The 26,815-nt window shown below is 44.3% G+C and overlaps 1 protein-coding gene across 3 annotated transcripts in view; it reads left to right on the top strand.

Annotated features, from left to right (window-relative positions):
- The window catches only part of LOC147101146 (abl interactor 1-like), a 65,157-nt gene extending 45,061 nt beyond the window's left edge, over positions 1 to 20,096 (top strand). For 2 of the 3 annotated variants that reach the window (XM_085966362.1, XM_085966363.1), the window contains exons 7-9: positions 4,326 to 4,463; positions 9,655 to 9,786; positions 16,436 to 20,096. In XM_085966362.1, coding sequence (XP_085822488.1) covers positions 4,326 to 4,463; positions 9,655 to 9,786; positions 16,436 to 16,599 — 434 coding nt within the window. In that variant the 3' untranslated portion in view covers positions 16,600 to 20,096. Of the gene's footprint in view, positions 1 to 4,325; positions 4,464 to 5,975; positions 7,401 to 9,654; positions 9,787 to 16,435 lie in introns of those variants that run through there. The other variant, XR_015073452.1, reaches the window with a different exon arrangement.
- The last annotated feature ends 6,719 nt before the right edge of the window (positions 20,097 to 26,815 follow it).

The following is a 26,815-nucleotide window of genomic DNA, read 5'->3' as shown; positions in this document are numbered from 1 at the left end:
TGTTGGTAAGTGCAGGCATGGGCCAATGTCCATGGTCAGTTCAGAAGCAGTGAGGCTGCAGTGTTTGATGTATCAGACTACGCAAATCTGGCCAGGATGAGTGCGTTCCTTGCATTCCGCCCAGCAATGTTCTCGCGCACTGGTGCCGCTGGTTGGCAGGCCTCTGCAGGATGCTCGTTTCCGACCTCCTCCTCCTCCTCCTCCTCAGGATCATCCTCAGCATCATCCTCATCCAAGGCGGCTCTGTGAGGAGCCTCTTGGTCCTGCGGAATCTGCAAGCCACGACGCTGTGCCATGTTGTGAAGCACACAGCATACCACAATGATTTTGGAGACCCTGGCTGATGAGTACTGTAGGGCTCCACCTGATCTATCGAGGCATCTGAAGCGCATCTTCAGCAAACCGATGGTTTGCTCGATTATGCACCTGGTGGTCATGTGGCTGGAGTTGTAGCGCTCCTCAGCTTCGCTGACTGGTCTCCTCAATGGCGTCATTACCCAAGTGCGCAGGGCATAGCCCTTGTCTCCAAGGAGCCATCCTTGAAGTTCGTTTGGCGGACTGAATAGCGGAGGCACAGTAGATTCGCGCAGTATAAAGGAGTCATGGCAGCTGCCAGGGTACTTGGCACAAATGTGCAAAATCACCTTCTTGTGGTCACACACCAGCTGAACGTTAAGGGAGTGGAAGCCCTTGCGGTTGACAAAAACTCCTGGATTGCGGTGGGGTGCCCTAAGGGCCACATGTGTGCAGTCAATGACGCCCTGCACCCTTGGAAAGTCTGCCAGCTCTGCGAATCCACGCGCTCGCGCCCTCACACTTGCGTGATCCCGGGTGAAATGGATGTGATTGTGCGCGAGGGCAAAGAGGGCATCGGTGACCTGCGTGATGCATGTGTGTGCAGCCGCCTGTGAGATGCCGCTGATGTCTGCTGCTGATCCCTGGAAGGAGCCTGAGGCATAAAAGTTGAATGCGGTGGTGACTTTGATGGCCACTGGCAAGTAGTGTGGACCTGTTGCTCTGGGCTCCAGGTCTTGCTGCAGCATTGCGCAGATGTCAGTCACAACCTCTCGCGAAAGTCGGAGCCGCCTCTGGCACTGTTGCTCAGTCATGTTGAGGTAGCTGACCCTGTGTCTGTAGACCCTGTTTGGGGGGTATCTCCTGCGCCGACGACCTTCCATGTGCTGGCCCCTTCTGGCCTGTGCTGCCCCAGGTGGCTGAGCCGCAACCTGCCGCTCCTGCTGGTGCGGCTGGTGTTGCTGTTGCTGGAGTTGCTCCAGTCTCCTCTGCTGTTGGAGATCCTCCAATGCCAGGAAGGGAAGGAAGCAAAGGCCTCCCATGCTTCTGGCAGATGCGTTGGTTGAGGAGGTCCTGAGTTACAGTGGTGAAAGGGGCTTCCCAGGAGCTCACACTGGAGAAGTGTGTGAGGCTCCAACTTTCTGCAGCTTCTCCTAAGGCTTCAAAAAGTTCCCCCAAGCCTTGGTCAACAAGGTCCTGCAGCCTGCAAAGGCTGCCTATTTAAATGTCTTCAGCCCTCAGCAAGCCAGCTGGTTTCACGCCAGCTCTCATCGGCGGAGTTCCCCGCAGGCGTGTTTCATGTGGGGAAAGCCCCAAAGTCGCAACGGCGCTGGAAAATCGCACTTAACAAGGTGATCATTGCTGATTAGTGCTCCGACGAGCAGTCCCGCCAGCGGCGGGCGGGACTGAAGCGGGGCGCGGGGAAACGGCAGTCCGAAAGTCGGACGGGGCGGGGATTCAGGCAGGGGGGTCCCGACCCGCTTTTTATGCGATTTTCGGACCACGGCCGCATGAAAAGCCGCCCGACAGCTGCCCTAAAATCGGGGCCAAAGCGTTAGCAGATGCACTATCCCGAGCAGCCACAATGAGTCATGTGAGCTCTACTGAAGAAGACGTGGATGTTCATGTGAGTATGGTCACTGCTGCGTTGCCCGTGTCAGACACAAAATCAAAGCAAATAGCAGAAGAAACAGTAAAAGATACAGTGTTACAAACAGTAATAGAAAACATTCATCATGATTGGCCAAAAGGTTCCTGTCCAAAGTACTATCACATAAGGTCAGAATTGAGTGTCGCAAGTGGACTATTACTAAAACAGAACAGAATAGTCATTCCACAGGCTCTACGTCAAGACATGCTCAAAAGGATTCACGAGGGACACCTCGGAATTGAAAAATGCAAAAGGAGAGCAAGAGACACTGTTTATTGGCCTGGCATAAATAAGGACATTGAGAACATGATAGGCAAATGTGAGATATGTCAGAAACACCAAAAGAAACAAACAAAGGAACCAATGATAGTAGCTGACATACCAACAGCACCTTGGCAAAAGGTTGGTATGGGCCTCTTTCATTTGAATGGTAAAGAATATCTAATAGTGATTGACTACTATTCTAAGTATCCTGAGACGGCGCTGCTCTCAAGCACCACAGCAAGCAGTGTCATAATGCATGTGAAATCCATCTTCGCCAGACATGGAATTCCCAGGATTGCCGTTAGCGACAATGGTCCGTGCTTCAACTGTAAGGAGTGGCAACAGTTTGCAGCACATTATGACTTTCAGCACATCACATCCAGTCCTTTGTATGCTCAGTCAAATGGTAAGGCAGAGAAAGGTGTTCAAGTTCTCAAGCAGCTACTGAAGAAAGCGACAGAAAGCAAGTCTGATCCTTATCTCACCCTGCTGAGCTACCGAGCCTCACCTTTAGACTCTGGTTCTTCACCTGCTGAACTACTAATGGGTTGCAAGTTGCGTACCACGCTACCCTGCTGTGCAAAAGAAAAGCAAAGTAAGGAACTGAGACAGAGACTTCAACTGTTAAAGCTGAAACAGAAATCATACTATGACAAGTCATCCAAAACTCTAAAATCATTGACAAGGGATGATGTTGTCAGGATTGAGGATCCAGATACATGGAACAGGAAAGCTACAGTTCTTGAGGAAGTACGACCAAGGTCATACACTGTTAGAACTGAGGAAGGACAGATTCTCAGGAGGAACCGCCGTTCCCTCCTGAAAACACAAGAAACTATCCAAGAGCAGATTGATGACAATGCCGCAACTGAATCTTGTCATTCACCACCAGAACAATCTCATGAAAACACATCAGACTTACCTGTGTTGAGAAGATCCACACGTGAAGTAAAAAAGCCTGATAGACTTAATCTTTGAGTGCAAAGAAAAACTATATTGAAAATGTATTGACTGTTGTGAAAATGTTTATGTTTATAGAGCACTAACAAAAGTGTTACTGACATCATCTTTATCGTGTTTCTTGAAAGTTGATTGATATTGATTTTGTTTAACCTCAAAGAAAGGGGGATGTAATTATCAATAACATGTCATTCTAGAGTGGTACACTAGATGGAGCCGTAGAGCTGTATATTTAGTTGTATGTGTTTAAGACTACACTACCCACAATGCACTAGGCTACCCACAAGGCAGTAGTCAAGATGGCTGCCTGCACACAGAAGTACACATGCTGAATCTCTACAGATGCTGTACCTAGAGAACGTGTACTGAATAAATGACTAGCTAGAAGCTAGCTGTTCATAATAAGAATGTCTAGTTATTAATGAACATAACAAGCATTTTTAAAAAAAGCTTCAAACTGGGCTGATGTGGATAAGGTCATTTTCTGGAGTGTAACTCTGCTCTTTCAAAGTATTTTGCTTAATATGCCTGGGAGTTGGTGAAACCCATCCTGTGTGATGAAAATCTGTTGGAATGTCTTCTGGAATTATCACCTTTATTTTAATTTAGCATGTTTTTTGTGGAAAATGTGCTGTAACAACAAACACAGTCGAGCAAAGGCCCCATGTGGATTGTACAATTAGAAGTCTTGTGCCCTGAAATTAAAGTGTGGGATATTATCATACAAATGCTTTATGTGCTTGTCTGAAACTCCTGCGTCTGCTAAATTTAGGTTTTAATCTGATTAAGATAAATGAGGTACAGGGGGTAATTTTAACTTTAGGCGATAGTGTAAAACGGGCAATGGAGAGGAAAATTGGAAGAGGTGTATAACGGGCAACCAATCTGATATCACCCGTTTTACACTATTGGCAAAAGTTAAAATGACCCTTAATGCCTCTGCCAAAATAGCACAGACAGGATTTTCAGACTAACATGCTTTGTATTTGAATACTGGGTATCTCTTGGCATAATGTCAGTCTAGATATAGTAGAATGTGACTTAAGTATATAAAGTCTTAATGGAAAATGTTTCTGTTGTTAACTAACATGAGAATTAACTGATCCAGTCATCGCTCAGCGAGATTAACCATATTTATTGTGTGCACACTTTGAAGATGGAACTGGCCTCCCAGACTCACCACCCCCGCCTCCAGTGGAACTGCCTCCTCCTCCTGCTCCTCCTCCACAGCTTTCCAATGAGGTCTGTCTCCCTCCTCCACCTCCCCTGTTAATGTCTGACTCTCCTTCATCAGGTGAGATGCCAGCTGGTTTACTTTTGTACTCAAAAGTCATTTAAATGAATGTGACGTGCGTTTTTAAAATTTCAGTTGGAAACAATTTCCAAGCAGCTCCCAGTTCTTACTCTTCTGGTCAAAAGGTGGTTGGAAACTTCTGGCAGTTCAATTAGAATTTTGAAAGCTCAGCAAGATATTTTTTGAAACAAAAGGAAATGTTGCTTTGCATAAAAGAAAATCAAACGATACATGCAATTGAATTCCCCCTGTGGTGTCTGTGCGTTTCTCTGTATCTGTGATATACGCTAGATTTTCAACTTGCCGCCATTAACGAATATATTAAAAAAACTGACGTTGCGGTTCGGCCGCCCATTATAGAAACCCCCCCGATATTAATTTCCAATGATGCCATGCGCAATCAAGCGGTTTTTACAATGGGTGCTGATCCACAACGGCAGGTTAACCTCCAGGCGGCAAGTTGAAAATCTACCCCATGGCCTCTGTAGACTAAACCAGTTGAGTAACATTTTTCACCTTGGCTCACTAAAGTGATCATTCACATTTCTTCGGAATGTGGTTTAGGGGAAGCCATTCCTTTTAAGGGTAAGTTGGTTTGTACTTTTCTCTGATTTCTTCACGCCGCCACCACTATCTGCAGAAGAGGAAAGGCAATAGGCAAGAAGCCAGCTCCTGAGCCTCTGTGACCAGCTGCTGGTGGTACATGATCAACCCCCTGGTCTTCTCTCCCTCTCTGTAGAGAAACATCGACCATCACCTGCTGCATCCCACAATAAAGTACAGATTGTCTACTGACACCACTGTGTCAGCCAATGAGTTGGAGGCGGGGCCATGATTTATGGCAGGACTCAGAGCAAACAGTTTATTTTACAGCAAATAAAGTCTATTTACTCAGCAAACAGTCTATTTAAACAGTGCACTACAGCAAACAGTCCACAGAATCTATTTAAAAAGAGTCTCTATGAAATACAGCAAACAGAACTCATGCCTGAAACTACAGCAATGCCACCCGCTAAAACCAAGGTGATTTCTCCAGCAAAATGCAGTGAGTGGAGGATAGTTATACACAAATTATGTGCATAAAATCAATCACCTACAACAGTGTGGTGTCCAAGCGTGAGTGATGGGGGCATTACCCAATCATCTCCATTCTGGCCGGGAATAGAAGTGTCACTATATGTAGCCAATAGAGTAACCAAGTGTCTGTGGAACTCACCAAGTAGGAGCATTGAGGGGTACGACTACTGCCCTGCAACTTTATGACACAGCACATTGGAGTACCAACCCTGAGGCACCTCTGTCCAACCCATACAAAACCAGAATGAAAACATGGATATCGAGATGGATGGGACGAAACCAGTAAATGAACAATCTGTTGGATTGTTAAGAGAACAATATACTGAATGGGACAATTTTAGAGCAGTATGAAGCCAGCTGTAAACATTGTTAGTCTGTGTATGGATAGTGCATGCTGATGGATTTATTTACTGTCCTTCTTAATCTTTAATGCAGCTAGCTCTGCTTCAGGCTGGCAATACCATTTTATGTGGCAGAGCTCTCGGCACAGCCATAGTGCAGCATCTCCTGCAAGCCTCAGGTGCAGGCACTCTGCAAGCTCTCCCACTTTACTGCAACCGCTTGTAAATGGTGTGTCACTCTCCTCTCCGATCTCAAGTAAGATTCCTTCATCTATGTGAACTTCAGAATTCCGCTTTGTGCAATTTAGTCTGATCCATTTGCGGTAATGACTTACAAAGGCTTCTATGTATCTCTACCACTTCCTTAGTCTGCTCCCCAGCACCTATCCTTTCCCCTTTATTGCAGTTTATTCCACAGATCCCCCTGACTGGCTTTGTTGCCCGCTTTCAGGAGAGCAGTAAGTTTCGACCTTCTGCACTTGCATGCTTGTCCATGTGGATATACTGGGCCTGATTGGATTCTCTTTTTTTTTTCATTGTAAAAATAATTCTATCAATGTCATAAAAATAATTTTTTTTTTTGCAACAGTGCGATACTTTTACATTTAATTACTGGTGTGTGCATAAACTAGTTAAAAGGTCGCCATCCCTGGACCCATTAGTTACTGGGCTGTAACCATTCAAACTCAGCTTACACTGGGTTCTTTCAGCCAGCAGATTAAGAAGAATTATTCAGCTCAACAGACGAGGCTGAATTCACACCCAGGCCATATAAGTAAAAGGACCGTGTGATCCACAGTGGAAGTTTGTCTCCAATAATTGTACTTTTTAAGCTTGGATAGATGTTTGTTCCCTGAGGAAAAGAATCTTGAATGGGACTTTGATTTTTTTACTATGATAGTTTGTAAGTTATGGACTCACCAAGAGCTTGGGTAGCAATTCCTCCATATTGCTGAGCACAAAACTATTGGGAATAAAGCACCAATAGCAAAACAATTCTTGTGCTATACTCCAATAATTAATTTACGTAAATACATTCGATTCACGCTGTGCTAATAGCAAATGTAAAACCTGGCCCATTGTAATTCAGCTGTATTTTAAAACCATATTTTCTTGTTACCATTATAAAATTCTTTACATGTACACTTCTCTAGTTAAGTTGCATATGAACTGGCATGTAATAGAGTTACAGGTAACAAAACAAAAGTGTATAAGGCCTAGCCACACCAATGAATAACTGTATGGCAGTTATTTGGAATGGCCCCCCAGATTCTCACCAACTTCTACCGGTGCACCATCGAGAGTATCCTGTCTGGCTGCATCACTACCTGGTATGGCAACTGCACCGCCACAGACCGCAAGGCTCTACAGATGGTGGTGAAAGCGACACAACATACTATAGGAATTAAACTACCTGCTGTCCAGGATATCTACCCCGAGAGGTGCCGGGGGAAGGCCCTGAGAATCTTTAAAGACGCGAGCCACCCCAGCCACAACCTCTTCGCCCTGCTCCCGTCCGGTAAGAGATACCGAAGCATACGGTCTCGTACCAGCAGGTTTCGAAACAGCTTCTACCCCCAGGCCATAAGACTCATGAACGTATAATTTATTATTATTTATTATTACTGTATTTCTATTTGTATTTTATCATTGTTATGCCATATTTATTCCAATGTTGGAAGGACTCATAAAAATCAACATTTAATTGTGCAGTACACACGTCTGCTGCATATATGACAAATAAAATTGAAAAAAAAAATATAAGGGGTAATAGTGGGACTTGCTTACTTCCAATGACCAAGCCTTCACAGGCTCTGAGTCAGCAAAGAAGCATTTGAAGAGCTGTGTCATCTGCTAGATACCTGCCACCAATCCACCATGTGGGTGGCACTGTCAGTGACAGTCAACTGTTACACCTCAGCCTGCTTGCAGGCCAGCCTGGGGAAAATGGTCACTTATTGAAGTTTCCAGACTCTGCTTGTAATAACTACCATTCCATTTCCCGCTCTGCATTCCCCGCCAGTGGTAATAGCTCTACGCACAGAATGTGCAAGAGCGTCATTACTAGTATGTAGCGCATGCAAGTGTGAGGACATCGCTATGCAGCCCTCCCTTTTCTGCGACTCGGGCAGAAATTCCAACCAGTGGTAAGCCTGACCTTTGAAACTAGGCACTGAAGGCTGGCAACATTATCACATTTGGGGGGGGGAAGAGGCTCTTAAATGCACACTGCTGTTTTTTTAAATCAGCTATTTTTCAGTAGATGAGGGGTTTCTTTTTCAAAGGTTTCCATGCCTGAGGAGGAAGAAGTAAAAAAAAAAGCGTGCCGGAAGATCAGCTGGCACTGGCGCTGGACAGGCTGCACCAAGCCATTATGCCAGTAACTATAACTGCAGGCCCTGGCACACCTGCCTCCCAATGGTGCCCCCGAACTCTGAGCCAGCGCACAGGCCATTGCAGAGCTTTCGGCCAATGCACAGATTTGCTCATCGTTCCTCCTGGGTATTTTTAAAAGATAGGAATTGTACTGTTTGATTACACACATTGCTGATTGGTTACACTGCGAATCTCAGGAATGCATGTTACCATTTTGAAATGACATTTGTTTTATGTCACTGAGTTACCACTGTAAAGTGGTACAAATAGCAGAGTGAAGAGGTTGAGGGTATTTTTATCTGTGGGTGACAGTGTAAAATGGGCAATATTGAATTAACTGCCCAATATACGCCACGCCAACAACAACAACTTATATTTATATAGCGCCTAGGAAAACACCCCAAGGCGCTTCACAGGAGTATTATAAGACAAAGAAATTTGACACCGAGCCACATAAGGAGAAATTAGGGCAGGTGACCAAAAGCTTGGTCAAAGAGGCAGGTTTTAAGGAGCGTCCTTAAAGGAGGAAAGAGGGGTAGAGAGGCGGAGAGGGTTAGGCAGGGAATTCCAGAGCTTAGGGGAACAGAAGGCACAACCACCAATGGTTGAGCGATTATAATCAGGGATGCTCAAGAGGCCAGAATTAGAGGAGCGCAGATATCTCGGGGGGTGGGGGGGCTGAAGGAGATTACAGAGATAGGGAGGGGCGAGGCCATGGAGGGATTTGCAAACAAGGATGAGAATTTCAAAATCGAGGCTTTGCTTAACTGGGAGCCAATGTAGGTCAGCAAGCACAGGGGTGATGGGTGAATGGGACTTGGTGCGAGTTAGGACACAGGCAGCCGAGTTTTGGATGACCTCTGGTTTACGTAGGGTAGAATGTGGAAGGCCAGCTAGGGGTGCGTTGGAATAGTCAAGTCTAGAGGTAACAAAGGTGTGGATGAGGGCTTCAGCAGCGGATGAACTGAGGCAAGAGCGGAGATGGGCGATGTTACGGAGGTGGAAATAGGCGGTCTTATTTATGCCGCGGATACGTGGTCAGAAGCTCATTTCAGGGTCAGATATGACATCTAGGTTGCGAACAGTGTGGTCCAGCCTCAGACAGATGCTAGGGAGAGAGATGGAGGAATGGAAGGGGAAACTGGGCAGGCGCATAATGGGCGACTAATTCACTATCACCCAGATAACGCTGTCACCTGAAGTTGAAATTACCTCCGATGTGTCTAAAAGCATAGGGATACAATTCTAAAGCTGAGGCTTAGAACCTATGGAACTACAGACTTACTTGCATAATAATCTGTGTTTATTCTCTATGAATTGGTTTAATTGCTGTAATACTTTATGCTTTTCATCAGTTATTCCACTGTTCTGATTTTAAGCTTGTTCTGCTCTTTCAGTCAGTGATTGTCCACCTCTACCTCCTCCTCCTGACTTTATGCCTGATGTTGATGAATTGTCCCCACCCCCACCACCTCCTATAGACTACTTAGACGAGCCTCAATGGATACCGACTAACTACATTGAAAAAGGTACTGGTAGGACTGTAAGAGTCATGAAAGTTTAAGAAAGTGTAAAGAAGAAAGAAAATACTTTAAAATATTGGTTAAATATTATGGTACAGTATGTATGTACATTTGTTTATTATTGATGCATATTCTAGTATAATATAGTTAATTTACCTGACTGACTGACTTATTGTATTGAGAAACCCCCTCTTTTCTTGTTCCAATTGTATAGTCTGAGAGACCCCCTTTATTCTTGCTACAATGGTACAGTCCTTAAGCTTGTCACATGATATCCAGCCATTTTTACCGTTCGAGCTCCACGAGACTGGAAAAGGTAGAAGCTTTGAGGGCTGTGGTGCAATACTGTTTTTGACCACGTTAAACGTGTTTTACTTTGAAATCCTGTTTGAAATGTATTACAGTAAACAATTAAAAGACAAAGTTACATTTTGGAACGTTTTATTTCGACACGCGTCTACTCGTTGCTAAAAGCCTCAAAGCTCAGTGGCTGCATATTGGAAATGACGGAGTGCCACTACAAGGACTTTTGTTTTCAGTTTTTATGGAATTCATTTCTTTTTTCTAAACGTTGATATTATTTCACATGAGTTGTATCAACTGCATGATTTTGAAAAATGTAAATGATTTTATTGTTAATTTGTAGGGCAGATTTTGACTTTGTGCAATAGTGTAAAATGGGTAATAGCGAGTTGCCAGCCTGTTTTACATCTCCCAATTTTTATTTCCATTGACTTCAATTTTAGCTGTTTGACACTTTCAGCTCACATTACTGCTAATGAGGATCAAGTCGAAATTATTGGCTTGAGAGGCACATTCAGATAAAGGGAGTTTTACTACTGTGAGCCGGTCCATAGTATACATTTTGGAACTGATACAGTAATGACACAAAATGCTTCACTGGACTATCTCTCATCTTCAAACCTAGACTCATGGGAGAAATTCAGTATTGCCCCGTTTGGGGCGCAATTATCGGCCAGGCGCAAAGTTTAGCGCCTGGCGCTAATTATCGCCTCCGAATGCAAACTTGGCTCTATCGCCCCTGGAGGTGATTGGAGTGCTAAATCAGGCGGTACACTCCTCTCTTAAGGCGCTAACGCCAAGGAGCGAGGCGCTACCTCAGAGCGCTGGCGAAGCTCATGTGATGTCAGTCAGCAATGGAACACAGACACACTGGCGCCAGCCAGTTCTTAAAGGGGAGGGTCGGTCTTGCTCGCCAGCCACACCCTGCTCATTGCAGCCTTGAATCTCAGCCTGGAGAGACCTGTACATCAATTCTGCTGGAAAGAACAATGGAGAGACCCAGGGAAAGAGCTCAGAGTGCAGCCCCCACAGTCTCTTCTAAATCGATGCAAGGAAGGTCAAATCAAAATGAACCTGCAAAGTGCTGCTCAGTACCCAAAACTTCTTCACATAGCATTGAATCTCTCCAGAAGTCTCTCTCTCTCTCTCAGAATGCGTGGTGCAAAAATGTCGCCGACAAAAAAAGGCAGGAAGCGGTCACCTTTAAATAGCGTTCCCCCAGTCCCTTCCCGACTGCAAAATGTTCCCCTCTACCTGTCGTTGCTAGTGGTAGGCGGAAAGGCAGGGGGCGCCACTCAATATCCGGTCCGGGGTGCTACCGGGGCGTTGCACACTCGACTGACGTCACGATCTGCGGTCGCAGGAGATCATGGTGGTAGTGTTTAGCGCCGCCACAAAATGTCTGGTCAATTTCGCGAGCGGCGCAAACATTGTCGCACCTGGGCGCTAGTTGCTTTGCGCCCCGTTAGTGCCCTCTTAGGGCGCTCACGGGAGGCGCCAATCAGCTGAATTTTTCCCCCATAGAATCCTAGAATGGTTACAGCACAGAAGGAGGTTATTTGGCCCGTCGAGCCCGTGCTGGCTCTCTGCAGCAGCACTGCAGCTAGTCCCACTCCCTCACCCTTTCCCCGTAGCCCTGCAATTTTTTTTCTTCAGGTACTTATCCAATTCCCTTTTGAAAGCCACAATTGAATCTGCCTCCACCACCCTTTCAGGCAATGAATTCCAGATCCTAACCATTCGCTGTGTAAAAAGGTTTTTCCTCAGGTCGCCTTTGGTTCTTCTGCCAATCACCTTAAATCTGTGGCCTCTGGTTCTCGACCCTTCCGCCAATGGGAACAGTTTCTTTCTATCTAATTTGTCTAGACCCCTCATAATTTTGAACACCTCTATTAAATCTCCTCTCAATCTTCTCTGCTCTAAAGGGAACAACTCCAGCTTCTCCAGTCTGTCCACATAATTGAAGTCCCTCATCCCTGGAACCATTCTTGTAAATCTTTTCTATACCTTCTGTAAGACCTTCACATCCTTCCTAAAGTGCGGTGCCCAGAATTGGACACAATACTCCAGTTGAGGCCGAACCAGTCTTTTTTAAAGGTTCATTATAACTTCCTTGTGTAGTGTATGTACCCGTCTACCTTTAAGGGAACTATTGAATGTAACCGTTCACCTTTAAGAGAACTACTTTAGGTGTGGCACTATTTGTTTGGCTTCTGTATACTGTAATACCGATAGTGACCACACCAGTATATAAGTGTTGTGGCAGGATTGCTGGGGCAGATTCGCCCGGACCTTCGAATAGTAAAGACCTGTTTGTTTGTTACTTCTGAAGTCTGTGTATTTATTAACTGCACAACCCACAGACTTTACACCTTGCTTTTGTACTCTATGCCTCTATTTATGAAGCCCAGGATCCCGTATGCTTTTTTAACCGCTTTCTCAACCTGCCCTGCCACCTTCAACGATTTGTGCACATATACCCCCAGGTCTCTCTGTTCATGCACCCCCTTTAGAATTGTACCCTTTAGTTTATATTACCTCTCCTCATTCTTCCTAACAAAATGTATCACTTCACACTTTTCTGCGTTGAATTTGATCTGCCATGTGCCCGCCCATTTCACCAGCCTGTCTATGTCTTCTTGAAGTCTATCACTATCCTCCTCACTGTTCACTATTCTTCAAAGTTTTGTGTCATCTGCAAATTTTGAAATTGTACCCTCTACACCCAAGTCCAAGTCATTAATATATATCAAGAAAAGCAGTGGTCCTAGTACCGACCCCTGGGGAACACCACTGTATACCTTCCTCCAGTCTGAAAAACAACCATTCACCACTACTCTCTGTTTCCTGTCACTTAGCCAATTTCATATCCATGCTACCACTGTCCCTTTTATTCCATGGGCTTCAACTTTGCTGGTAAGCCTATTATGTGGCACTTTATCAAACGCCTTTTGAAAGTCCATGTACACCACGTCAACCTCATTGCCCTCATCAACCCTCTCTGTTACTTCATCAAAAAACTCAATCAAGTTAGTTAAACACGATTTGCCTTTAACAAATCCGTGCTGGCTTTCCTTAATTAATCCACACTTGTCCAAGTGACTGTTATTTGGTCCCGGATTATTGTTTCTAAAAGCTTCCCCACTACCGAGGTTAAACTGACTGGCCTATAGTTGCTGGGTTTATCCTTACACCCATTTTTGAACAAGGGTGTAACATTTGCAGGGATGAGGTCCTGCAGGCAAATTTTAGGGAGCTAGGAAAGAGATTAAAAAGCAGGACCTCAAAGGTAGTAATCTCTGGATTACCTCCGGTGCCAAGAGCTAATGAGTATAGAAATAGGAGGATAGAGCAGATGAATGCGTGGCTGGAGAACTGGTGCAGGAGGGAGGGCATTAGATTCCTGGGATATTGGGACCGGTTCTGGGGAAATGGGACCTGTATAGGCCGGACGGGTTGCACCTCAATAGAGCCGAGGGGTGGGGGTGGGGGGGTGGTTGCTAGTGCTGTTGGGGAGGGTTTAAACTATTTTGGCAGAGGGATGGGCACCAGGTTTAGCATTAGAAAGGAGAAACAAGGTGCACAAAGGATTGGGAGAGACAGATAGCACTAGAGTAAGAAATAGTACGGTAATAGGTGTGGGCCAGACTAAGAGATAATACAAGAAAGTCTAAGATAGGTTTACAGTGCATGTGTGTGAATGCATGAAGCGTGGTAAATAAGGTTGGTGAACTGCAGGCGCAAGTAGACACATGGGAATATGATGTTGTGGCGATAACGGAGACCTGGCCCAAAAAGGGCAGGATTGGGTACTAAATATTCCTGGATATAAGGTGTTCAGGAAAGATAGGGAAGGAAAGAAAGGAGATGGGGTGGCAGTATTGATTAAGGAGAATATTTAAGTGCTGGAGAGAGAGGATGTCCTGGAGGGGTCAAGGACAGAATCTATTTGGTTAGAGTTGAGAAACAATAGAGGTGCCATGACACTACTAGGTGTATTCTGTAGGCTGCCAACTACTGGGAAGGATAAAGAGAAGCAAATTTGCAGGGAAATTACAGAGAGGTGCAAGAACTATAGAGTAGTGATAATGGCGGACTTCAACTATCCTAATATAAACTGGGATAGTAGTAGTGTAAAGGGCAGAGAGGGGGAAGAATTTCTGAAGTGTGTTCAGCAGTACGTTTCCAGCCCAATGAGGAAAGAGGCATTGCTGGATCTGGTTCTGGGGAATGAGGTGGGTCAAGTAGAGCAGGTGTCAGTAGCGGAATATTTAGGGAACAGTGATCATAATATCATAAGGTTTAGACTAGCCATGGAAATGGACAGGGAGCAATCTAGAGTCAAAATACTTAATTGGAGGAAAGCCAATTTCAGTGGGTTGAGAATAGATTTGGCCTGGGTAAATCGGAATCAAAGATTGGCAGGCAAAACAGTAATTGAACAATGGGCTGCCTCTAAAGAGGAAACAGTTTGGGTACAGTCGAGGTACATTCCCACGAGGGGGAAAGGTAGAGCAACCAAAGCCAGAGCTCCTTGGATGACGAAAGAGATAGAGAGTAAGATGAAGCAGAAAAAGGGGGTGTATGACAGATGTCAGGTTGAGAATAAAAGTGAGAACCAGGCTGAATATAGAAAGTTCAGAGGGGAAGTGAAAAAGGAAATCAGAGGGGCAAAGAGAGAATATGAGAATAGATTGGCAGCTAACATAAAAGGGAATCCAAAAGTCTTCTATAGGCATATAGATAGTAAAGGGGTAGTAAGAGGAGGGGTGGAGCCGATTAGGGACCAAAATGGAGACCTACGCATGGAGGCAGAGGGCATGGCTGAAGTACTAAATGAGCATCTGTCTTTACCAAGGAAGAAAATGCTGCCAAAGTCATAGTGAAAGAGGAGGTAGTTGAGATACTGAATGGGATGAAAATTGATAAGGAGGAGGTACTAGAAAGGCTGGCTGTGCTTAAAAGTAGATAAGTCACCAGGACTGGATAGGATGCATCCTAGGATGCTGAGAGAAGCAAAGGTAGAAATTACAAAGGTACTGGCCATAATCTTCCAATCCTCCTTGGATACGGGGCTGGTGCCAGAGGACCGGAGAATTGCAAACCTGTAGCTTTTTTTCTCTAAGTTTACTTTTTGTCTTCTTTTCTATTAATTTTTTTCTTTCTCTCTCCACCTCCCCGTTCCCTTTGACCTTATATTCTTCTATTCTTCATTGGTAGTCATCGGAATTTACATCAATTTAACTTTTTTCCAGAAAATGTCTTCCATTTTGGCTTATGTGTTCCCATTTGCTATGCCATACCTTATTTCTTTCTTTGTCTGAATCTACTTTTTAAGTTTAAGCTTGGGCTTAAAACTTATCTCCCAACTGCCTTGCATACCTGGCTGACCAATAACCTAACTTCCTCTGGTGCAGAGCAACCCATTAGAAAGGGAATGCAGACCAGTTTCAAGCAAGGAATGCCAAAGGCATAGTCAGAGCTGCATTAGTGGTTCCTATGAAGATGTTCCTATTAAGACACTTCTGCTCCACATTACTTAGCTCAGTGTTGCTGTATCTGTGCTTTGTGTCAGCCAACATTTGGATCTGTGTAATAACAGAAAATGCTGGAAAAACTCAGCAGGCCAGGCAACATCCGTGGAGAGAAAATAGAGTCAACGTTTTAGGTGAAAACCCCTTTGTCAAGACTAAAGAAGCACAGGAAATGAAATGGATTAAGAGGCCAGGCTGGGAGAGAACAAAAGAGAAGAAGAGACATTAAGAGGTATTCAAAACGAGACAAGATGATGATAGGACTAGTGGAGACAAAAGACGGCTCTAGATTAGGGCAGCACGGTGGTATAGTGGTTAGCACTGTTGCCTCACAGCGCCAGGGACCCGGGTTCGAATCCGGGCTCAGGTGACTGTCTGTGTGGAGTTTGCACATTCTCCCCGTGTTTGTGTGGATTTCCTCCCACAGTCCAAAAATGTGCAGGTTAGGTTGATTGGCTATGATAAATTGACCCTTAGTGTTAGGGGGATTAAATATGTGGGGTTACGGGGATCGGGTGGGATATGTGTCAGTGCAGGCTCGATGGGCCGAAATGGCCTCTATCTGCACTGTGGGGTTTCTGTGATTCTGTGATTAGGTGTGAAATGTGCTGGCAGAATGGGAGACAGCTGACATGTGGGAGAGAGAGAAAAAAAAAGAAAGAGGGAGGGGGGGGAGGCCAAAACAAAGGTGTGGATAAAAAATATAAGTAAAAATGTAATAGGGACCGAGGTTATGATCTGAAATTGTTGAACTCGATATTGAGTCCGGAAGGCTGTAAAGTGCCTAATCGGAAGGTCTGTGTGTTTTTCCCCCTCAGTTGTTGCACTGTACGCTTACAATAAAAGCAATGACGACGATTTGACTTTTCAAGAAGGAGAAGTCATCTACGTCATCACCAAGAATGAGAACGGATGGTATGAAGGCGTCATCAACGGGGCTATTGGCTACTTCCCTGGAAACTATGTACAGCTGGTGGATTAAGACAGCAGGGTGCAGAAAGGGTGTTACATGTTCCTGGAACCACCAGCAATGGGTAAATTAGACATTTAAAAAGTGCAAATGTTCAGTTAAAGACAGTTTTGCTTTAGCAATAAACACCTCTGGAAGGGGCTTTGATGTTTTTTTATTCTGTGGGCACTGTTGGTGTTTCTCAAACCTTGAAACTGACTGAAAATAGAACAGATGTCACAAGAACTCCTGAGGACATGAAAAAGCCACTTGGCCCATTGAAGCTTGGCTATTTGCTATCCCATGCTCATCCCTCTAGTATTCTAAACACAAGAGATATCACCTATCACCAGCATAGAGCAATTATGGGTACGGTAGCATAGTGGTTATGTTACTGGTCTAATAATCCAGAGACCTGGATTAATTATCGGGAGACGTGAGTTCCAATCCCACCATGGCAGTTGTGGAATTTAAATTCAGTTAATTACAGTAAATAAATCTGGAATTAAAAGCTAGTATCAGTAATGGTGACCCTGAAACTACCGATTGTTATAAAAAGCCAACTGGTTTAGGTGAAGGAAATCTGCCGTCCTTACCCGGTCTGGCCTATATGTGACTCCAGACCCACACCAATGTATGTGGTTGACTCTTAACTGCCCTTTGAAATGGCCTAGCAAGCCACTCTGTTGTACCAAACTGCTACGACAAGGTCAGTGCTGTGGGAGTACCTTCACCACATGGTTTGCAGCGGCTCACCACCACTTTCTCGAGGGCAATTAGAGAGGGGCAATAAATGTCAGCTTTGCCAGTGATGCCCACAACCCAGGAACAAATTTTTTTTTAAATTGCAAAGCCTAACCCAACAGCAACCACAGAATAACTAGAGTATAGGGCCAAGCAGTCCTTATTCTACCTTGAACAAAGTTCCACAGAACTTGTGAAAGGCAAACAGAAACTTCCAGGGGTGTAATCTCCCTTGTTAATTGTATGTGTCTTTATTCAGATCTGCAAATGTAAAACAAAAAAGTGCTCGGTCACTCGTAAAAATAAAATACATTAGAGAAATAAACTTTTGTATTTTTAAACATAATAATTGGAAGCCTGCAGAATTATGGCATAGATCACCTCACTGCAGAATCTTCTTGTTCTTCTTTTCTTGCACAAGATTAATTTCATAAAAACCTACACCATGGTGATATTAGTGATGAATCCAGATTAAAAATTCCTCCTGGATTGCTCACGTTCTTGGAAATCTGAAATCCTGTGCATATTAAACAAATCAGAAAGAACTTGCATTTATATAGTGCCTTTCACAACCTCAGGATGTCCCAAAGTGCTTAACAGCCAATGAAGTGTTTTTTAAAGTGTAGTCTCTGTTGTAATGTCGGGAAATGCGGTAACTAGTTTGTGCACAGCAAGCTCCCACAGACAGTAATCTGATAAAGACCAGATAATCTGTTTTAGTGATGTTGGTTGAGGGTTAAATATTGGCCAGGACACCGGGGATAACTCCCCTGCTCTTCTTTAAAATAGTGCCATAGGGTCTTTTATGTCCACTAGAGAGGGCAGATGGGGCCTTGGTTTAACGTCTCATCTGAAAGACGGCACCTCTGGCAGTGCGGCACTCCCTCAGCACTGCACTGGAGTGTCAGCCTAGGTTCTGTGCTCAAGTCCTTGGAGTGGGACTTGAACCTACAACCTTCTGAAATTCTGAAAGTTATGGACTGAAATTCTTCTCCATTGAGCATGCCTTTTATGTATCATGAATCAGTTCAGATCTGGCATTGTTATTATTAAAAGAAATGATAACGCCATCAAAGTGAAACACCTTCAATAATATACATGCTTACCTAACAAAATGAAAGTGTTGATTCATTTTAAAGAGCAGCTAATGGCAGATGTACACTTATGACAGCAAGTCTACAGTTTGTGACACATAAAGATTACTGCACTTCAACAGTTGAAAAATTAAAGCTTTGGTTTCGGTTTAATGAAACAAAATCTCCCTTAATTCTGATAAGGTCAAACATTCACCACAGAAAGAAATGTGCTCAAGAAACCCTGATTGTAAGTAGGTCAATGCCTCTGCTATTCCTGAGTACTGAACGACAAAAAGAGTGACGATTATAGCCGCAAAAAAATCACCAAATTACATAAAAATCTCGTGCAAATTAATCTCAACTTACTACCTAATCTTTTAATCCACTGTGAATATTTTATTAAATTTAAAACTTTGTAAAATATATTATTTAATAAATAATGATATTTTTAAAAATGATATTGCAATTGTTGTCAGCTATAATACATTGTCAGTGTTGGGTAGAGTGTGACTGGCTCAATGCACAGAGTGAGTAGGGCTGTGCCTCACACAATGGTTTCTGAAGAATCCAAGAGGCTGGTTCTGGTTAGTCTAATTGCTTTTTACTGTTGTGGCTGCATGCTACAGAGATAACGATGTCTATTCAAGCTTTTTTGATTGTATCTCCAACACTTTATAGACTTCAGTGGGCAGGTGTTTTCTTTCTTTCAACTGGCAATTTATACTCATAACTACATTGTGTTATTTCCCCCCCATACTATTCCAGCAGCTTTTGTACTTGATGCTGGATTTGCTGTCTCTTATTAAAGTATAAAGAACATCAATAGAGAAAGTTTAGTTCTGTTGTTACTAAGCAGAAGGGTAGTTTAGTTGGGCTGCATATAGTGACACCACTATTCCCAGCCGGAACGGAGATGATTGGGTAATTCCCCCATCAATCACTGCTGTAAATGAGTTGGATTGATTTTACGCACATAATTTGTATGTAACTATCCTCCACTCACTGCATTTTGCTGGAGAAATCATCCTGCTTTTATCAGGAGAAGTTGCTGTAGTTTCAATCATGAGTTGTTTGCTGTATGTCGTAGAAACTCTTTTTAAATAGACTCTGTAGACTGTCTGCTGTAGTGCACTGTTTAAACAGACTCTGTTTGCTTTGCAGTTTGCTGAGTAAATAGACTTTGTTTGAGTCCTGCCATAAGCCCTGCCCCGCCTCCAACTCATACCGGTAAAAGATGTAAACAGAATTTAGTTCTTTGTGCAGAACTAAAAAAGATGTAAGCCCAGAAATTAGTGTTTGTAAATGAACACTTAACACTTTTGTATGGGATTCACTATTTTAACTTAAATGTTAACCTGTCTGCTTTAAATGGGTTAATGTGTTGGTCACAGATAACGGAATATCATACAACCATGTTAAGTTTTTGCCCGCTGATAATTGCCAATATAATTTCTAGGCTGTACTGTATAAAATTATTTTTTTTTTGTACATTTGGTTAACACACTGAGCACTGAAAGATTATTTTGTACTTTTATATAACATCTGCAAAACCAAGTTTCTGTAGAATTAGATAGGTGGAATATTTTGTATTTCATGCAGTTCATTAAATGTTGTAATTATGTTCTATTTCATTTGTGCTGTAGTAATATAGCAGTGGCCCTGAAAGGGACATGGGTTCTAACAAATAAAGGATATAGCTCCTGTAATCTACCACTTTTTTTGAGCTAACACATATTTGGAATGTTTCAATGGTGTTAAAGAATCAGCTTTTAGGATTTGAAATAAAATAAATTCTATGTCATTCTGCCAATACAATTAACAGTGTTTACATTTTACTGCACAACATTCTCAAAATCAATTATGCAACTGTAGCCTTCTCTAATGATTTCAACAACAACTTGCATTTATATACAGTAGCATCTTTAACACAGTAAAACAGCTCAAGGCGCTTCACAGGAGGGTCATCAGATATTTCATGGCTGAATATTTACTTCTGTTCCAAACACAAAGGATGAAACAGAATTTATTATTCTACATATTCAGCCGTGCTTTCTTGTAGTTTTTACTCATTTCACCAAGATAATTTTAGTAAGATATACACAACAAAGAATGCCTAAGGAATTAGAAGGCTCCTATGGACGTTAATCTAAATGAGGTAGTATGAAAATAGCTTGGTGCCTCAGGTGATGAATGTTCCGATTTGTGTGTAACTGAGCCATACAGAGCTGGAAAGGTTTGATCACTGGACCATGCTGTTAGCTATCCTCAGCGGAAGTACCAGTTCACCTCTGAACCTCTCAACTAGGTAGGGGAAATAGCTGCCAGATTTCCCACTCTTGACCAATGCCCCTGCTGGAAAGTGGGCGTGTACGGATATTGGGTGAGGACAGGAGCGGGCTCACCCGTGATGGCCCGCAGTTTACTGGCAGTCACTGCCCAGGAACACAAGTGAAGAATTGCTCCTTGGGCAATGCATCAGTGGAACAGTACTTCAACATGAGACAGCACCCTCGCAGCACCAGGGAAGAAAATGGGAGGGAGAAAAATAGATTTTAAAAATTAGATAACCAAAATTTTTATGACAGTCGACCTGAGTGAGTTAGGATGAAATGCTTAGTAGTGAAAAATGCAAAATGATTGTCTGCTGAGAGTGTATCACAATATTGATCAATTAATGGTTAGCACAATGTTAAAATAAGGCTATCACTGGGGTCCATATCCAACATACCATCCTCCTGCATTATCTTAGAGCGCCATAATGTTCCAGAGACACAAACAGTTTGATATGTAGGACAACCTTCAGTACATAGAACAAACTATATAATTCAGGTAAGAATATTTTTTCACAAAGAACTGGCAGGTAGATTTGATTTTTTTTTGCTTACTCTTTCAAGATAAATTTGACAATTTACCTTTACTAATGCTCCAAAAAGTTGCAGTACCAATAAGTTCCTGGCAGTGGCGATGCTGAGCTATTAGAAATTACTTTAGCTCAGCACTGCCACCATTAGGAACTTAAAGAAACTACAATCCTAATATGCATCCTGTACTGTTTCATCCCATCACGAAATTAAGTTGGATTGGGAGATTCAGTGTTAACTGTCAACCTTCTAAATCAACTGCACAAATAGTTGACCATTTTTTCAATTAAATATCTGTAGAGTTCTTAGTTATTCAGCTTTTATTTTTTGTAAAATTGTCTTGGAATTTATAAACACTCCTTTTGAATAATAAAACACAAATTAAAACTGTAGAACAAAGACATTAATATTAATCTATTGCATAAAAAATAATGTAAACGAGCAGTAAATTTTCAGGGACAAATTACTTTTACAACTGCAAAAACTTTCATATGCACTTTTTGAGCCTTTGGCCTCATTTCTTTTACATTCAATACCAGTGAACATACATTTTTCAAAAGATACTTATCTGGTCTGATAGACTGGCTGTCCATTTTAACAATACACTAACATTTTTAGGAATACTATTACAGGACAACATACATGTAGAGCAAGAGATCCTCAGACAGGCAAAGAGAGAGAGAGAGAAAGAGATAATGACAGAGAGAGACCACTACACAGGCAGATAGTAAGAGCATTAAAGACTACCAGAGAGAGAGAAAGAGAGAACACCACACAGACACTGAAGGAGTAATAGAGTAGATTGGAGGTACAAAACTTTAGTCACTTGGGGGGAAATAGTGGGTTGATTTGCGCCTCTTGTTAGCGCCTGGGCGCGGCGCTGCTAACGCCTCCCACGAAATTCAGCGGGAGATTAGTGGCGGCGGTAACTGGTAGCGCGCCGCGGTGCTGCGCCTCTGGTGATGCAATCATCACCCTGCACAGCGCCCCGCTCGCACCCCAGCCACAAACTTCCCTTGTGCCCCCTGACCTATTGCTGAACGATATGTCCGACAGGATCAGGGGGGCTTTTTTCTACAGCAGCGGCGGCGCTCGTAAAGGGGGCAGGTGTCGGGCGGCCATTTTTATTTTGACCGACTGCCAGCACCTGCCCCCTTTCCCTTTTTTACGCGGGGTGCCGGCCGCGGTCGCTCAACCCGGCACTCCTCTTGAGTGCCGGGCTGTTTCCATGGCAGCCGGCTCCCCGGTGGTCCAGCAGGGCCCTGGTGGTCCAGCAGGGCCCCAGTGTGCGTAGCGCTAGGCCCCTCCCTTTTAATTGGGGGAGGGAGGCTGCAATGAAGTGGCGCTACGTGCCGACACGCGTGGCGCTGTTGCACGTAATGCCCCAAACTTCAGTCGTAGCACCCCAAGAAGAAGGGGAAGTGCTTCCAGTAGTGGTCCACCACCTGCTTGGGGCGCTACTAGTGAATTTCTGGCGGAGGGGCGCTAACTTTTTCGGGGAATTAAAGTTAGCGCCCCGGCGACGTTAGCACCCCAAAAGGGGCACCACCCAATTTTACCTCCTTAGAATTCAGATTCATTTTAACATAAAGCCCAACAGCATCAACAGGAACGGAAGCACTAGGCTGATAAAGAATAATTTCTGGCTCATCAGAATGACATTATATTGATATGATTTTATTACAATCAGAAATCTTACAGCCCAGGCATCCAGAATGCAATAGCAGGTGTTTTCCAAGGAAGGGAACTTTTACCCTAACATTCGCAGTTTCTCCGATGTTCCAAAAATTTTGCTCTTTTCGAACGAATACCAAGGTCCGGAGATTTATGCTTTGCCATCCGTCTCATAGACAGCTGACAAGGATGCCTTATAATCTTGTGCCAGTACTTATTTCCACCATTCTGGTAGCTTTAATCTCTATGTTGTGAATCTGGGTATCAACTTGATATTGTCTGCTGCAGCGAATTCCACTCCCTCTTCTGGAGGGCATTCTACTTAGACTAGCGAAGGTTGGGAATGTTGGAAGGGAGTTTAGACTATCATAATGGCCTTTCAAATGGGAAGATCATGATTATTTCTCTTAACTGGAAACAATAGGTTGACAATGGGCAATGTGGTTGACTCTTAACTGCCCTCTGAAATGGCATAGCAAGCCACTCAGTTGTAACAAACTGCTGCAGAAAACAATAATAAACATAAAACCGGACAGACCTCCCAGCATTGGCCTTGGCACCGACTTCAGACATGACAACGGCACACCCAGCCCAGTAGACCATGCAAAGTCCTCCTCACTAACATCTGGGGGCTTGTGCCAAAATTGGGAGAGCTGTCCCACAAACTAGTCAAGCAACATGTAGGATCGATTCCTCCCCCCCCCATGGTAAAAATATTGGACTGTGAAATATAAAAACCAAGAACTGCAGAGCCTGCAAAAAGGGCTCGGCAATAAAGGGTTAATTCAAACATTGCAGCCGAAACTATGAATCTAAAGTCTGAACAAGAACATTCGCATATTCATGTACCTTAAGGGGTTACATTGTCCACCTTAGACCGTGGCCCCCGAATAACTAGTTTCAGTGCAGGCCTAGACAATGGGCTGGGCCTTGAACCTTTTGAATACGAATGCTAACAGAAACCAACAACTTCACATATTTTGGGAAGGTTGCATTGTCAGAAAGGAATCTCTAATCAATGAACAATACGAGGGACATTAGCCATCAAGAGTTCTCTGCTGGGGACAATTCACACATTTTGATATGGCCATCGCATGCTCAGGAGGGGGCCAGGAAATACTGCAAGTTGGTTTTAGTTTAAAGTAAGATCACTTCGAAGACAGTGGTGTGGGAAGCCAATGGCAGAACAGTGAACAGAAAGATTCGGGCCGACAATCAACTCCAAGAGACAGCCGATCGGGAGTGGTGATTGTATGTTTCAGGCAAATTACAATAAAGGCTCTGTGATTGAGTCTGGGTAGCTTTATATGTAACAGTCAAATTGCAGATGGATTTAACTGTGTCATATTGTGTCGATGCAAATGACTCTTGCGTAGGGGTTTGTATTTTGGGGTTGTTAGCCTGATATAAATCGTAGGGATTTATACTGGGGAAGGTAATTGTGCGTGTGTGTTCAATAAATGAACGAATCAAAGGTTGAGCCAAAACCCTGCGCCGTGTGTATTTTGTTCTTATAAATCCTGACGTCCAAGAACTGTGTGTAACGGGGAACCAGTATCGGAGAAAACCCCTTACAACTCACAGAATCATACCTTTCAGCCAATGACCCAGACTCCTCCATCACCATCCCTGGGTATGTCCTGTCCCACCAGCAGGACAGACCCACCAGAGGTGGCAGTACAGTGGTATACAGGTGGGAGGGAGTGGCCCTGGGAGTCCTCAACATTGACTCTGGACCCCATGAAGTCTCATGGCTTCAGATCAAGCATGGGCAAGGAAACCGCCTGCTTGATTACCACCTACTACCCTCCCTCAGCTGATGAATCAGTACTCCTCCATGTTGAACACCACTTTGAAGAAGCACTGAGGGTAGCAAGCGCACAGAATGTACTCTGGGTGGGAGACTTCAATGTCCATCACCAAGAGTGGCTCGGTAGCACCACTACTGACCGAGCTGGCTGAGTCCTGAAGGACATAGCTACCAGACTGGGCCTGCAGCAGGGAACCAACACGAGGTAAAAACCTACTTGGCCTCGTCCTCATGACACCATTGGTAGCAGTGATCACCGCACAGTCCTTGTGGAGATGAAGACCCATCTTCACACTGAGGACACCCTCCATCGTGTTGTGAGGCACCACCACCATGCTAAATGGGATAGATTCAGAACAGATATAGCAGCTCAAAACTGGGCATCCGTGAGGCGCTGTGGGCCATCAGTAGCAGCAGAATTGTATTCCACCACAATCTGTAACCTCATGACCCGGCATATCCCTCACGCTACCATTACCATCAAGCCAAGGGACCAACCATGGTACAATGAGGAGTGTAGAAGAGCATGCCAGGAGCAGCACCAGGTGAACCTAAAAATGAGGTGCCAACCTGAGGAAGCTGCAGCACAGGACTACATGCATGCTAAACAGTGAAAGCAGCATGCTATAGACAGAGCTAAGTGGTCCCATAATCAACGGATCAGACCAAAGTTCTGCAGTCCTGCCACATCCAGTCATGAATGCTGGTGGACAATTAAACAACTAACGGGAGGAGGAGGCTCCATGAATATCCCTAACCTCAATGATGGCAGAGCCCAGCACATGAGGGCAAAAGACAAGGCTGAAGCGTTTGCAACCAACTTCAGCCAGATGTGCCGAGTGGATGATCCATATCGGCCTTCTCCTGATGTCCCCACCATTGCAGAAGCCAGTCTTCAGCCAATCCGATTCACTCCACGTGATATCAAGAAATGGCTGAACGCACTGTATACAGCAAAGGCTATGGGCCCCGACAACATCCCGGCTGTCGTACTGAAGACTTGTGCTCCAGAACTAGCCGCGCCTCTAGCGAAGCTGTTCCAGTACAGCTACAACACTAGCATCTACCCGACAATGTGGAAAACTGCCCAGGTATGTCCTCTCCACAAAAAGCAGGATAAATCCAATCCAGCCAATTACCGCCCCATCAGTCTACTCTCAATCATCAGCAAAGTGATGGAAGGTGTCGTCGACAGTGCTATCAAGCAGCACTTACTCACCAATAACCTGCTCACCGATGCTCAGTTTGGGTTCGGCCAGGACCACTCGTCTCCAGAACTCATTAGTCCAAACATAGACAAAAGAACTGAATTCCAGAGGTGCAGTGAGAGTGACTGCCCTTGACATCAAGGCAGCATTTGACCGAGTGTGGTATCAAGGAGCCCTAGTAAAACTGAAGTCAATGGGAATCGGGGAAAACTTTCCACTGGCTGGAGTCATATTTAGCACAAAGGAAGATGATTGTGGTTGTTGGAGGTCAATCATTTCAGCCCTAGGACATCGCTGCAGGAGTTCCTCAGGATAGTGTCCTAGGCCCAACCATCTTCAGCTGCTTCATCAATTACCTTCCCTCCATCATAAGGTCAGAAGTGGGGATGTTCACTGACGATTGTACAGTGTTCAGTTCCATTCGCAACTCCTCAGATAATGAAGCAGTCCATGCCCGCATGCAGCAGGACCTGGACAACATTCAGGCTTGGGCTGATAAGTGGCAAGTAACATTTGCGTCACAGAAGTGCCAGGCAATGACTATCTCCAACAAGAGGGAGTCTAACCATTGGCCCTTGACGTTCAATGGCATTACCATCACTGAATCCCCTACCATCAACAGCCTGGGGGGTCACCATTGACCAGAAACTTAACTGGACTAACGGCATAACTACTGTGGCTACAAGAGCAGGTGAAAGGCTGGGTATTCTGCGGCAACTGTCTCACCTCCTGACTCCCCAAAGCCTTTCCACCATCTACAAAGCACAAGTTAGGAGTGTGATGGAATACTCTCCACTTGCCTGGATGAGTGCAGCTCCAACAACACTCAAGAAGCTCGACACCATCCAGGACAAAGCAGCCCGCTTGGTCGGCACC

This window comes from Somniosus microcephalus, chromosome 24 (assembly GCF_052327205.1).
Source record: "Somniosus microcephalus isolate GS21.2 chromosome 24, FLI_Smic_1.0, whole genome shotgun sequence".
NCBI lineage: Eukaryota > Metazoa > Chordata > Chondrichthyes > Squaliformes > Somniosidae > Somniosus > Somniosus microcephalus.
The sequence above is the reverse complement of the archived record's forward strand: the minus strand, read 5'-3'. Positions and strand labels throughout refer to the sequence as shown.